A 14,094-nucleotide genomic window follows, 5' to 3' on the forward strand; every position below is an offset into this window, starting at 1 on the left:
TTTTGTTTTAAGGACTACCGTGGCTTTATGAATATTGAAAACAATACTGGGTAGTCTTTTGTGAAGTAGACTAAACTATTAGCTAATATGGCATTTGATGGCGCTAAGCAGGGATTTTGAAGGGGGTGAAGCTCAAGTTTGTATGGCTACCAAGCATTTCTACCACTTTTAATTCCCCTGTATGACACTGCTGTATGTGTCACATAGAGTATGTAATTACACTTTAAATTCTTATTCCCTGTTTATTTTTAGCTTTATTCAACTCACCTTATTTTGTCAACTGCCTCCATTTGTGTGCTACCCATTTGTCTGGTCTAACTTAGCAGTTGAGTTATAGGTAAAGCTAAGGTGACCTTTTTTTTTTCTTTTAATCCTGCTGCTTTGGCAGTTGCGTAATGTCCTACTGACTTGTCGTTGCAGCCGATCAGATGATGATTCTGGATCAGCATCAGCCTCTGGATCTGGTTCAAGCTCTGGAAGTAGTAGTGATGGAAGCAGCAGCCAGTCAGGCAGCAGTGACTCTGACTCTGGTTCAGAGTCAGGCACTCAGTCAGAATCAGAGTCTGACACACCTAGAGAGAAGAAACAAATTCAATCTAAACCACCAAAAGTTGATGGATCTGAGGTAAACAAGATACATAAATGAATCCTTTGGCAAGGAAATGGCAAAGGAAATACTAAAAAGCTGGCAAGGAAATACTAAAAAAATACTTTAAAGAGCAATGCTCATATAAAAAAAATAGGTAATGAAGTGTTCTTAATTAGATTTTAGCTTGATTGGGTTAGTGAAAGTGTGTATTTTGCTGCCTTAAACATTGGGCAAGTTTCTCATATAAGTATTTAAATTTGTGCTTTTAAAATTCTCACATTTGTGAGTATTTTCAGTTAAAAGGCTACCTAGATTTCATCATACAGAAGCATGTGCTAATTTACTGAAAGTTATGGAAGAGAAAGATAACATGTATTGTTGTTCCTGAATTCTGTTTTTATATTGTTTCTCAAATGCTTGGTTTCATTGTATCTATAAATAATTGTATAAAAATTTCATACAGTTAGCTTTATAAGGAAGTCTGCTAAAAGCAGGAAAAAAGTGGTGTTGAGAAATCTCTTCAATCCAGTGGGCCAGAATTACATGTACTCTCCCACGTTTAAGGAGTGGTATACCATATTTATGAAGGTAGTTACAGATGAGACACACTAAGAACTGAAGACTGTTAAGGATTCTCTGTTATGTTTTTTCCCATATGTTTAACTATTACTGTATGAAACAAAATCGTAGCAGTTTAGCAGTCTGAAAGAATTTATCTGTGTGAATTTAAAGTTTTGTTTTAACAATTATCTATACAACTATAGTTAAACATATATCAGTAATTATCCTGGTGATTAGCATATAACATTCTGTTTTGTAGAAATCTTATGACTTTAAAAAGCTGTCTGATATTGTTAGTTAATGTTAATGTTTTGTAGTGAATTTTTTTGTAGTGAAATGTTTTAATTGATAAAATTAAGATGCTACTTAGGAAAAGCATGTGTGGTAAACTGGAGATTTTCAGTATGTTTATCTGACTCGTGCATCTCTTCCTGTTCAGTTTTGGAAGTCTAGTCCAAGTATACTTGCCGTGCAAAGATCAGGAGTACTCAAGAAGCAGCAACAACAAAAGGCAGCCTCATCAGACAGTGTTTCAGAAGAGGTGATTAATGTAATTTTTAAAATGTACACATTGCTGTCTCATTGTCTTACACATTGCAATAAAATTACATAGGGCAAGTTCATGTTCTCTGAGTGTGCATAGAAGGCTGGGGTTAGTCTACAAAGGTAATATTCAAGTAACTGACATTTTAATGCAGAAAAGTAAAGATACCTCTGGTTACTTGTTTCCAAAGTGAGTTGTTCCAAAATTTTAGCAGTCTTGATTCTACCTAAAAAAGCGCTTTTTTTAGGTAGCTATTCTGTGTTCTCTAGACAAAATTTTCAAACCACACAGTACTGACTTACATTGTATTTCTAGCTTCTTGAGTTTATTGTAAAGACAATAAAAATGCTAAATTATTTTTTCAATGTGTTTTTGGAAAAGATGTCTGCTGTAGTTTTCAGAAATTCCATATTAAGTAGAAAACTAATTTTTACACATCTTGTAATAGTTACTGCAAAAGAATTCTTGTATTTTAAGAATGAGGCCTGTATTTCAAAACCTAAATCATAGGCTAAAGAAATACTGACTTTTTGCAGTAGGAATATCTTTTAAGAACACTAATTGGAACTATGAAATGTAATTTATTTGTAAAGCTGTCTTTTTGTCTTGTATTACAAAGACTTTGTAATGTAGTCACACTCATTTGGTTGAATTTCTGTTTTTGTCTGATTTAGCAGCTCATCTTTTAAAAAGAAAACTTAATCATGTATCATTGAAATGTTAATTTACACCTGTTTGGCACTATCTTCCAGAAAGATACTTTTCAGGATAAAAGTTATTCTAAACTAAGTTTAAGGCGATGAGACTGGCCTTAAGAAAACCTAGCTTTAAGAAGTTTCTTGTTTTTTTCTTCTAGTGTAAAGAAAGAAGGGATATGCTATTCTCAAAATTGTCTTAAACTGGTGTTTTAATGTGAACGAATATGAAAGGTGAGAAAGCTCTTGAGGGTAGGAGATTTCATTAGGAATTTTACAGTGACATCATCTTGAGTAATGTGGAGCAGCTTACACCATGACTGTTTTTGTGTGGGCACAATGTTGATTTTTTAAGATGGCAGTTTCGTGTGGTGTTCTCCAGAGTGGCATTGGCACAGTGTAGTCATAGATTAATAAATACAAAAACAATAGCAATATTCAAACAGCTAAATTGCAAGGCATAAAGAGGGTAAAATATGAATAATATGCCTCAAATTTGAAAGTGGAAACTGATGTATCTTTTCAAAATCTACCTGTTAGAAGATTTTTACATAATTGTTTTTGTAAAAATGAATTGCCTTTGGTTTATTTCATTCCCCTGCAGGACTCCTCAAGTAGTGAAGATTCAGAAGATGACTCCTCCAGTGATTCCAAGAAGAAAACACATAAAGAGTAAGATATTTTCCTAAGTTATAGCACACATTTTTTATTATAGAGACAGATGCTTGTAACTTATGTTTGATTTCCTCACTCTTGAAATGCTTAAATTCTCTTCTTAATTTGTCTTGATCTTTCATTTCCAATTTTGTAGTTTAAAAATGAACATCTCTATCACACTAGTTTTTCAGCAAAAAAGTCTGCAGTATTGTTTGAAAACGTCAGTGCTTTTATTTCTAAAATACTTTGTTGCAGTTTACTTTTGAGTTGGAGGGCCTCCATAAAAATTCTTGTAGACCTAGGAAACTACTTAAATAGATTGTCTCAAAGAAAATTCAAGTTAGAATCCCTTAGTTAATGCTAGATGGCTTATCTTTTTGTGGATTGCTTTTTGTTTCCTTTTTTTCCTTTCCTTGGACATGCTTAAAAGTTATTGTAGTTTTGATATGAAATAACTCAATTAAATTGTTATTTAAACTATTAAGATTGAATTATCTTGTATAAAGTCAGAGTTTGAATAAAGATACTGTATCTCATCTTTCCTGTCACAAAGTAAAAAATCTCAGTTAAGCAGAAACCAGAAACTCCTGCTACTCTGTTACAAGTGTCTTACTCATAGTACCTTGCCTGGCTGTGAAGCACTGATGTGAGAGTTTAGTGGAAGCTTTTGGGAGCCAGTGCCACTCACTAGTTGCTGCAGTTCAGGTTTTTCTGCATTTCTCAAATCTGCCTCTGTTAATTTTCAATTCTTGTGCCAAAGTTGCTGATTCTTCACATGGGACCATAGGCATTAGACAATACGAGACTCTCCAGAGTCTCATATTAGACATGTTCAAATCATAAAGTATGATAGGACTTCATGATTTGAACATGTCTAACTTCTGATGAATATGTATCTTAGCAGGTAGACTTATTTTCTAGCATGCCATGTTAACTAATTTCTTCATGCTGAAATTTATATAGAAATCCAGATTTTTGTTGTTATATTAGATTTTAAATCTACCTCTTAGTCCAAATCCCTGTGATGCCATTGGACGTTTTTTTAACTTACCTAGTATTCACTGAGGATGAATTTCTGTCTCATCAATTGAAATAACTGTTAGAAGATTTTTATTTCTGTGAAGAGTCTTGAAATTACAGCAGATCCCTCATGGGTGAATAACTGTGCTAAAAAATGCAACAACATGAAATTCCTGTTTTGTCTTTCATCATGTACAGTGAAGACTGGCAAATGTCAGGATCAGGGTCAGTGTCGGGAACAGGTTCGGATTCTGAATCGGGGGAAGACAGGGAGAAAAGCAGCTGTGAAGAGAGTGAATCTGACTATGAGCCAAAAAACAAGGTCAAAAGCCGGAAACCTCCAACCAGGTAAGAAGTTGGGGATTTGAATGCTCTATTCTAAACTATTTCTAAAAAACAATTGAGTATTTACTACTACTATGCATGCACCTGAGAATGGTGGTATACTTACTGAGAGGAAAAAAAAAGTGATTTTTTAAAATATACATAATATGATAATATATTAATGCTTTCTAGTGAATACCTTTTCCTGTCTGCTTTAAACGAAAGCTGAGTAATTGAACATTCATTAAATACATGTATTCAGAAAACAATGCAGAAAATTTCTTGTTGCCTCTGTTGAAACATCATTGTTGTGTCATGCATTATTGTCTTGAAGAATTAAGCCAAAAACTGGGAAAAAGAGTGCAGGACCAAAAAAGAGGCAACTTGATTCTTCAGAGGATGATGATGATGAGGAGGATGATGATGATGATTATGATAAGAGGGGATCTCGTCGCCAGGCAACAGTCAACATTAGTTACAAAGAAGCTGAAGAAACCAAGACGGATTCTGATGATTTGCTAGAAGTTTGTGGAGAAGATGTTCCACAACCTGAAGAAGATGAATTTGAAACTATAGAGAAATTTATGGATAGTCGGGTTGGCCGTAGAGGAGGTATTTTTTTAAAGTGTTTTTAAAATCCTTATTAAGATCATGGTGCAACTTCAATGCATATTCTCATCTATAGGTTAAAAAGCAATAGTTTTAAAGTTACAAAGAAGTCATACTGTGTCATCTTTTATATTCATAAGAATGCTTCTATTCCTTTCTAAGTATTGCAGAATACAGAAAAATTGCATACCTAAGTAGAAGATAAAAATCAGGTGGAAGATAGCTCTGTATTGCATGAGTGCACATCATGTTGTTATGACACTGTTTGTACAGTTCAGTGGTACTTGATCAGTACACATTATGTACAATGCAGTGGAGGAAGCAGACTTACATGGGAGAGCTGACTAGTCTGAACATTGTGAGACACTGTTGGTACGGCTGAACCACTGAAATAAGGATTTCAGTTACTGCAGTACAAATACAGAACAATGTGTGGAATGGCTACAAAAAAATCTAAAATGCTTTGTATTTGAGCCTGCAAGTTAAAATCATAGACTCTTAGAATGGTTTTGGTTGGAAGGGACCTTAAAAATCAGCTAATTCCAACTTCTCTGTCATTGGGAGGTATACATTCTACTACACCAGTTTGGTCAAAGACCCATCTAACCTGGCCTTGAACACTTACTTCCAGGCATGGTGAATCAACAGCTTCTCTGGGTATAGCTGGGCAACCACTTATGATGCCTCACCCCCCTCATAGCAAAGAATTCTTCCTAATACCTGATCTAAGTCTCCTTCAGTTTAAAGTCATTACCTCTTGTCCTACTACTATGTACCCTTGTCTAATGTCCCTCCCCAGCCTTCTTATAGCTTCCTTTAGGCACTAGAAGGTGCTGCAAGGTCTCCCCAGAGCCTTCTCTTCTCCTGGCATAACAGCCCCAACTGTCAGCCTGTTTTCATACCATAGGTGTTCCAGCCCTCTTTACCATGTTGGTGGTCTCCTCTGGATGTACTCCAGAAAGCTCACATCCTTCTTACCATGGGGACCCCAGGGCCTGGGGTCTTCCTTTTTTCTCTTTTTCAAAAATGAGGTTTATATTTCTCCTTTTCTGGTTAGTGTGAACTCCCCTGAACCACTGTGACCTCAAAGATTATGGTTGTGGCTTAGTTATTTCCTCCGTCATTTCCCTCGGGACCTGTAGATGTATCTTATCTGGTCCCATGGACTTGTGCACTTTCAGTGTCCTTAATTGGTCTCAAACTTGATCTTTTCCTGGAGTGGGTGATTCTTCCTTCTCCCATTCTCTTCCTGCCTTTTCTTCCTCTGGTGTGGCTGAGTCATTTGCTAGTGAAGACTGAGGCAAAGCAGTTGTTGAGTACCTCAGCCTGTTCCTTGTCCCAGGTAACCTGTTCTCCCCTACTACTCTTAATTATCTAAACAAACACATGAAAAAACCCTGCCCAAATGCTGAGCCCCCTTCAGGGCTATGTTTTTCCATTACTTGTATCTAGTGTCTTAAATTATTGACCCTTCTCAGAACTTGTACTCTTCTTTTCTCTCTAATTCCCTCTCCCATGCTATCTCATATCCAGTGTATGGTGTTACTGCTGTGGTCAAAGCCTTAGGAACTAATCTGCTTTCATTCTTCCTACACAGATGATGTTGCTGCTTTTTTGGCATTGCCTCTCTGTTAGAGTTTATCTGCTCCAGCAGCTTGCTTTCCTTATCAACACCACTTGGTGAGAGCTAGATGGTAGTAATGTCAGGGGTTTGATCCCTATACAGGCTTAAGAGTTGGACTCTATGATCCTTGTGGGTTCCTCCCAGCCCAGAATATTCTGTGATTCTGTAACCTGTCCACACCAAAATGAGCCTGTTTCCTGCTGCTAGTGTGCTGCAGCTACAATACAGTCTGTATTTAATCTGTACTTTATAATTTTTGCCTCGTAAGATAACAGAGGCAGGACAAGCAACAATCTTGTTTAGGAAAAAGGAGATTTATAGCGTCCCTGTTAGTAGGTTTTTTATGTCTTGAGGCTGATCAGACATAACATCAGATTTTTTTTTTTATGCTCAGAGATAAGTAGTGTAATAGAAGATGGCAAGCAGTTTTAGTGTGGAGCATTCCCTAGTGACTGCTTTAAATACAGGAATACAGATAAAATTTTCATGAGGAAAGGTAAGATATTGCAGGGTAGGTGTAGAAGTTTTGGTTGCTCTTTTATTCTCTTGACTGCTTGTGCATGTCTTAATATATCTACATCATAGTCTTTCAAATAATAGTAATGACATTAGTGCAGTAGACACAAGTCAAGTATATGCTCATCTAAAATTACCACCAATTACTTTACTGCATTTCTTCTAACTGGTTAACTTACGACAATGTACTTACTGAAGGCATATGATGTGATTTCTTTCTCAGCCACAGGTGCTGCAACCACAATATATGCAGTTGAGGCAGATGGTGACCCAAATGCTGGGTTTGAAAAATCAAAGGAGCCAGCAGAAGTACAATATCTTATTAAATGGAAAGGTTGGTCACACATCCATAACACTTGGGAAACAGAGGAAACACTGAAGCAACAAAATGTTAAAGGAATGAAGAAACTGGACAATTACAAGAAAAAGGATCAGGAAACAAAACGATGGTGAATCTATTCTTTTTATGATACTTATTTTGAAACACTATAGGTATTCTGTTGTGTTTCTGAGACCTGTTACCTGGTTTTGAGGACATAACTTTGTGTGTCTGTGCAATGGGAAGACAAAAACTTTGAAAGCCAAAGCCCCTTTAACATGGTCCAGTAACATAATTCTCTGAATCTAGTGTGGGGGTATGTGTCTGTATGGTATAAATGGAGTTTTAACAAGATGAGTAGTATTTAAAAATGAATAATAAATTGTAGCTTTTGGTAATTTTCCCATTTTATTTTGATTGTATTTCTTCAAGAATTGCTGCAAGGATCAATGTTTTCTTGGTGCATTAGCCATTTCAGGTAACTTTGAAGAATTCAGTTTTCTTCACTGAAACCTGAGGTTGAAGCTTGAGAATAAAAACCATGAAGAAATATATGCATTTTAAAGTCACCTCTTTGGTGCCTAGTTTTATTACTATGTTTAATAAAATCAATGAATGGTGGTGGGATTTTTAGCAACTAATCATTAGATGTATTCTTACAGAGTGAGCCACCCTGACTACTATTCCATGGAAATAACCTGCAAAGTGTACTGCTTATCTAGAGACATAGCTACTACAGCTACCAGTTGTACTAGCCAAGCAACTAATGGAGAATACTAATTATCAGTGATAAATGTATTTTCAGTCATTAATGGTGAGGCACTGAGGCCAGATGCAGCCATTTTGTAGTAGGGATTTTTAAGTTGTTCCTTCAAAAAAACTTTCCAGCCAAGATTTGTAGGATAATTACATTCAGAGCTGTACGGTTGATGAATTTTCTTAGTTTTAGAAGTGTATGGTGTAATAACTGTTGTGAATTAATTCCTGCTCCAGGCTGAAAAATGCTTCCCCAGAAGATGTGGAATATTACAACTGCCAGCAGGAGCTTACAGATGATCTACATAAACAATACCAGATAGTGGAAAGAATAATTGGTATGTTACAAACTTGTGGACAGAAATCAATGTCAGGGATTCTGTATGTTCTCAGTGGTCTTGTGTTTGTAGTTAAGAAATGTAAAATATTGATATCACAAAATTTTAATCCAAAACAAAACTTCAGGTAAAGAGAAGAGCTGTCAGGCTGTCTGTATGGGTCTAGCTTCTGTTGCATTATTACGTAAAATGAATGTTTTCCTACAGTACAGAAGTAAAATGCTGATCAGAACTCTGGTGCATTTTTGCAGCTCATTCAAATCAGAAATCAGCTGCTGGTTATCCAGACTACTATTGTAAGTGGCAGGGTCTGCCTTATTCTGAATGTAGCTGGGAAGATGGAGCTCTCATTGCCAAAAAGTTTCAGTCACGCATTGATGAATACTTCAGCAGGAATCAATCCAAGACCACTCCCTTTAAAGATTGCAAGGTGAGTAGGTAATTTACAATGGATTTATAATGAGTTGTACTGATGATCAGTACAGGGTCTGTACTAGGATAGGGTTAATTTTCTGCATAGCAGCCTTTACAGTCTGTGGTTTATGTTTGTGACCAAATGGTTTTGGTAACACCTATTGGCTGTTACTGAACAGTGCTTGCACAGTGACTTCTCTGTGTCCTGTTGTGTCATCCCCACCATGAGTAGGCTGGGAGGGAGCACACCAGTAACAGCTGAACCCCGTCTGACCAAAGAGGTGCGTGGTGCCGTTTAATGTCTTACTCAACAATAAATTGAGTGGGCTGAGCAGGGGCTGCCTGTTGCCTGGAGATTTTTTGGTCACCAGTCTGCTGATGAATTGATGTGTGACTCATTCTGTCACTCTGGGATTTTTTTTTTCTATGGTTTTTTGTTTTGTTTTTTAACTGGGTGTGTGTTTTTCCTTCACCAGTAGACTCCTTATTTTGACCCACAATTTTTTTTCTCACTTTTACCTTCTCATTTCTCTCTTGTCCCTCTAGGGTGGAAAGTGAGTAAGCAGTTGGGTGGCAGCTTGGCTCCTGGCCAAGTTCAAGCTACCACATCAGTTATAATAGTAAAAATGTGTTTGTTTTTTGTTTTTTATTTTTTTTTTAATTCTCATATGAAATACCGATTATGATTTTTTTTAAAAGTTTTTTTAGAATACCAATAATGATGTATAGTAGGATGTATGGACAATAGCACTATTGAGGGTAGGTTTTGTAGATGCCAGTCCCCTGCATTTTTACTAGCATTCAGAAATGGATTTGTTTAGTATTGTAGTTTATTTTAAAAGAAAACTTTGACTGAGTTAATGTCACTCATGTTGTGACATTTGGATTCGCAATCAAACTAGTTTCAACTTGATAATTGCTTGCTGGTTTTTTATATAGCCTGGATAAAAACTAGAGTTGATGAGCTAGTAAATACCTGCTGTTACTTTTTCTATAGGAACATCTTTTGGTAATTTCACTTACAGTTCAATCATTGACTGATGATCAATTTGCTTTTCACAGGTTCTAAAACAAAGGCCACGGTTTGTTGCACTAAAAAAACAACCATCTTACATTGGAGGACATGAAAGTTTAGAGTTAAGAGATTATCAGTTAAATGGGTTGAATTGGCTTGCTCACTCATGGTGCAAGTAAGGAGTCTCAATTTTGTTTGTAAATTGCAAGCGTCTGTAAAGTATTGAAATGTTTTTTTCTGTTGGGTAGTTTGGTTCTTTTAAATCAGAAACTTCCATACTGTAAGCTCAAAATAGACCTCAAATAGAGGTCTAAAGGGACTGGTTTTGATCTAAGTAGTACCAAGTTATCATTTTATGGCCATTCTCAACAAAAAACAGCTAAGATATGTCATTACTTTGATTTTAGTTTCAATGGAATAAGTAATATTTTTAAAACAACCGACAGACCTAAAACAGTAAAATGAGAAAAGCCAAACAAACATATATGGAATGTCAGCATTACTGTTAAAATTTAAAAATTAGCCTCAGGAGGACTACTTGCAACCTTTTTGTTAATTCAGGGGGTTAGGAGGGATTGGAAATCTTTTGATGCAAAAACAATGTAAATAAATATCTTAAAAATGTATAGTAGTAAAATCTTGAAAACTGTTATGATTGGGTTTTATGCTCAAAAGATAATGATTTCTTTTTATCCAAACCTTCTCCATCTCCACATGTCCCCTAAATAGCTTTGTTTCCTTTTTTTTTCTTCTTTTCTTTAGAGGGAATAGCTGTATTCTCGCAGATGAAATGGGTCTGGGTAAAACAATACAAACAATTTCTTTTCTGAACTATCTGTTTCATGAGCATCAATTGTATGGGCCTTTCTTGTTGGTTGTGCCACTTTCTACTTTGACGTCTTGGCAAAGAGAGATTCAAACCTGGGCTCCTCAGATGAATGCTGTAGTTTACTTAGGAGACATAACCAGTAGAAATATGGTGAGTACTTCGCCTTGTCATTGGAAAGTCTTGTACGTAAACAAGACATACTTCATATTTTTATTATCTGTGTATCTCAAGTATTTTGGTTGGGACAGAGCAAATATTTGCTGAAGCCCTATGTCTTTAAAATGTGAATTGAAGGCTTGGATTTTGATCTCATGTAAATGTGTGTGAGAGATTCCCTTTCTGCTTAATAGTGGACAGAATTTAAAAAAAATTGTCTTGCATTTGAAAACCAGTTACCTTCTCCCATGTGATTATTTAGGTGGATATAGTGAAAATAAGTATATAAGAATGCCAGTCATGATATTACTTTATTTCCTGAAAGGTTATTGGTTTGTTAATGTTATTGATCTTACCCATTAAAGTAAAAAGTTCTTGTCTGTTATGTATGTGTATGTATGTATACATATATATATATATATACACACACACATATATATACATATATACATGTGCATATGCTTATGTACATATTTATGTATAAAATGTATATGTTAACATGTATATATGTTTATATGTTACATATATATAAATGTTATATATGTGTGTGTTGTCCTTCTGTTCCATTATCATATTGCTTTATACTAGTAAATGTATACATTGTTGCAGTATTTTAATTGATTACAGTTAGCAAGACCTTTTTTCTGCAGCTTATAGTTTACTTGTTTCTTTTTGTAGATAAGAACTCACGAATGGATGCATCCACAGACCAAACGATTGAAATTTAACATACTCTTAACAACATATGAAATTTTGCTAAAGGATAAGGTAATTGCCCTTCTGTGGGAAGAGAAAAAATAATTTCCCCAGTATAGAATAATTTGCTTTAGACTTGCATATATTTGACTTATGACCCATTAAATTTATGGAGAATATGATAGTTTTTGCTACGATAGTGTGTAGTTTGGGGTTTTGGTTTTTGTTTCTTGGGGGTCTTTTCTTATTTTAAGCATTTCTGGATTTTACATACCTGTGGTGAGGCTTTCAGCCTTTTTCCATTTTGTGAGGTGGGTAACACTTAATTTTCTTCAGTTTGCTTGAGAGTCTCAATGCTGTAATGATCTCCTGTCAGCTTCATGCTCTGCTTCTTTGCAGACCACCTCAAGGAACTGAAACAGAATCTAACAGAACCTTAATCCCAAAACTAGGAAATCCCATATAGTTTTTCTGTGATACTCTGCATACAGTAGTATGTGCATATGTATTAATACTGCCTGTGAAGTGAGAGGACACAGAGTTATTGTTAATACTTCTAACAGTATGTGGAAATTGATAGAGATATTCAAGAAGCACTTGACTTTGTTTCCTTCATTTGTTTGTATGGGAAGAAGTCAATAATGATTTTTATTCTGTGCCATTTTAAAAAAATTGGGTCAGACTTCTGGGCATTTTTTAAAATAATAAATGTTTTCTTAGGATGATACGCAGCTTTTCATTGAACCTGGAAATGTAAAAGCCATAATTAGTACTAAAAACATATAGCTGTTATTTTATTAAAATAAATCAAGAAATGATTGGGTTTATAGCTTGTTTGTATTATGTGGAAAATCACATAATGGGTTGATTTGAATAAAGTTTCCTCCTTCTCCATTTCCTTTTCAAGTCATTCCTTGGTGGTCTGAATTGGGCATTCATAGGAGTTGATGAAGCTCATCGTTTAAAAAATGATGACTCTCTCCTGTACAAAACTTTAATGGACTTTAAGTCTAACCATCGTCTTCTTATTACTGGAACACCTCTGCAAAACTCCCTCAAAGAGCTTTGGTCTTTACTCCACTTCATCATGCCAGAAAAGTAAGAAAGAGTTTTCTATTAAGTTGTTCATGGCAAAGTAGTGTAGTGATGTGAGAATCAGTAGAACTAGGGAATTGTACTGAAAGATAACTTAAATATCCTACATAAAGTAAATGCATGTATCTTTTGATGCTGCTTTAGGTAAGTTATGCTGGTAGAAGATGTCACCTTTTTCCATTTTAACAAAAGTGATGAATTGATGTGTGGGTCAGAACCTGGGAAAAACGCTTTGTCTTAGCCTAAGAGAAAAACCATGTAGATTTGCTCTGGGAGAAGAAGAATGAAATTTTTCATACGTAGTACTATTGATGAAAACAAATTTGTCAAGATGACAAATACCCTATAATTCAATCAGATAGCTGGTTTTCCCAGGTGTTTTTGAATACAGTACGTTTATTGCATTGGCCTGATTTTGTACTGACTTGTTTAAACCTAAGGTAAACTAGAGGTCATGTGTGAAAGCACATGTTCCTGTCAGACATCTTGTAAATCCCAAGCACCATAGCTCTGCTTAATTTGAGCTATGGATTATACAGAACATTACGTGCAAAGCCACTGAGGTTGGATAGCCATTATTCATTTGTTTGATCATAAACTCCATTCTCCAAGTCTGTTAGTACAGACAATAGTTATACATGAGCTAAACCGTACAAGCTGAAAGACACAAATTTTTAAGTATGTTCTTGTTCTCTTGCACACTCTCTGGATGTGGAGCTGGCTTTTTGTGCTGTCTTGATAAAATATAATAATGGACTTTTCTGCAACCATCTAGACAAGTGTCCTTGCAGAAAAATAAGAACATTTCATTTCCATTGTGTAATCAGATGTCTTTGTTCTGTAGACATTTTTGGAAAATTCCATTACTCTATTTACAGGCACAGTATCTGGGATTTCTTGGGATATGAAAATTCAGAAGTGGGATGAAACAGAAGGGAGCAGGGAAGAAATCTGAATGTATATATGTTTTTGTGGTGTATGTATACATGTTCTGTGTCTGTATTACCTTTCTTCCTGAATTTTGCTTCATCGGGGTGTTCACAGTATGTCACTATTTTGCGCTTACACTTTTTTATGTTGAAGGTTTTCTTCATGGGAAGATTTTGAAGAGGAGCATGGCAAAGGAAGAGAGTGTGGTTATGCAAGTCTTCACAAAGAACTTGAACCATTTCTGCTGAGAAGAGTTAAAAAAGATGTAGAAAAGTCTTTACCTGCTAAAGTTGAGCAAATTCTGAGGATGGAAATGAGTGCATTGCAGAAGCAATATTACAAGTATGTACCAACTCTTTGTATATTCTGCTGTTTCAGTGATATGTCTGTGTAAATTTATTGAATTA

General features: G+C 35.5%; 1 protein-coding gene across 4 annotated transcripts in view; it reads left to right on the forward strand.

The window, feature by feature from the left end:
* CHD1 (chromodomain helicase DNA binding protein 1) overlaps nucleotides 1–14,094 on the forward strand; it is a 54,324-nt gene that overhangs the window by 18,861 nt on the left and 21,369 nt on the right. For 2 of the 4 annotated variants that reach the window (XM_064405709.1, XM_064405710.1), the window contains exons 3-15: nucleotides 421–625; nucleotides 1,590–1,691; nucleotides 2,994–3,061; nucleotides 4,265–4,414; nucleotides 4,725–5,002; nucleotides 7,363–7,588; nucleotides 8,452–8,552; nucleotides 8,804–8,982; nucleotides 10,029–10,156; nucleotides 10,744–10,960; nucleotides 11,645–11,734; nucleotides 12,570–12,760; nucleotides 13,841–14,029. In XM_064405709.1, the coding sequence (XP_064261779.1) occupies nucleotides 421–625; nucleotides 1,590–1,691; nucleotides 2,994–3,061; nucleotides 4,265–4,414; nucleotides 4,725–5,002; nucleotides 7,363–7,588; nucleotides 8,452–8,552; nucleotides 8,804–8,982; nucleotides 10,029–10,156; nucleotides 10,744–10,960; nucleotides 11,645–11,734; nucleotides 12,570–12,760; nucleotides 13,841–14,029 (2,124 nt within the window). Of the gene's footprint in view, nucleotides 1–420; nucleotides 626–1,589; nucleotides 1,692–2,562; nucleotides 2,624–2,993; nucleotides 3,062–4,264; nucleotides 4,415–4,724; nucleotides 5,003–7,033; nucleotides 7,120–7,362; nucleotides 7,589–8,451; nucleotides 8,553–8,803; nucleotides 8,983–10,028; nucleotides 10,157–10,743; nucleotides 10,961–11,644; nucleotides 11,735–12,569; nucleotides 12,761–13,840; nucleotides 14,030–14,094 lie in introns of those variants that run through there. The other 2 variants (XM_064405711.1, XM_064405712.1) reach the window with 2 other exon arrangements.

The sequence above is a fragment of the Passer domesticus genome, chromosome Z (assembly GCF_036417665.1).
Source record: "Passer domesticus isolate bPasDom1 chromosome Z, bPasDom1.hap1, whole genome shotgun sequence".
Classification (NCBI taxonomy): domain Eukaryota; kingdom Metazoa; phylum Chordata; class Aves; order Passeriformes; family Passeridae; genus Passer; species Passer domesticus.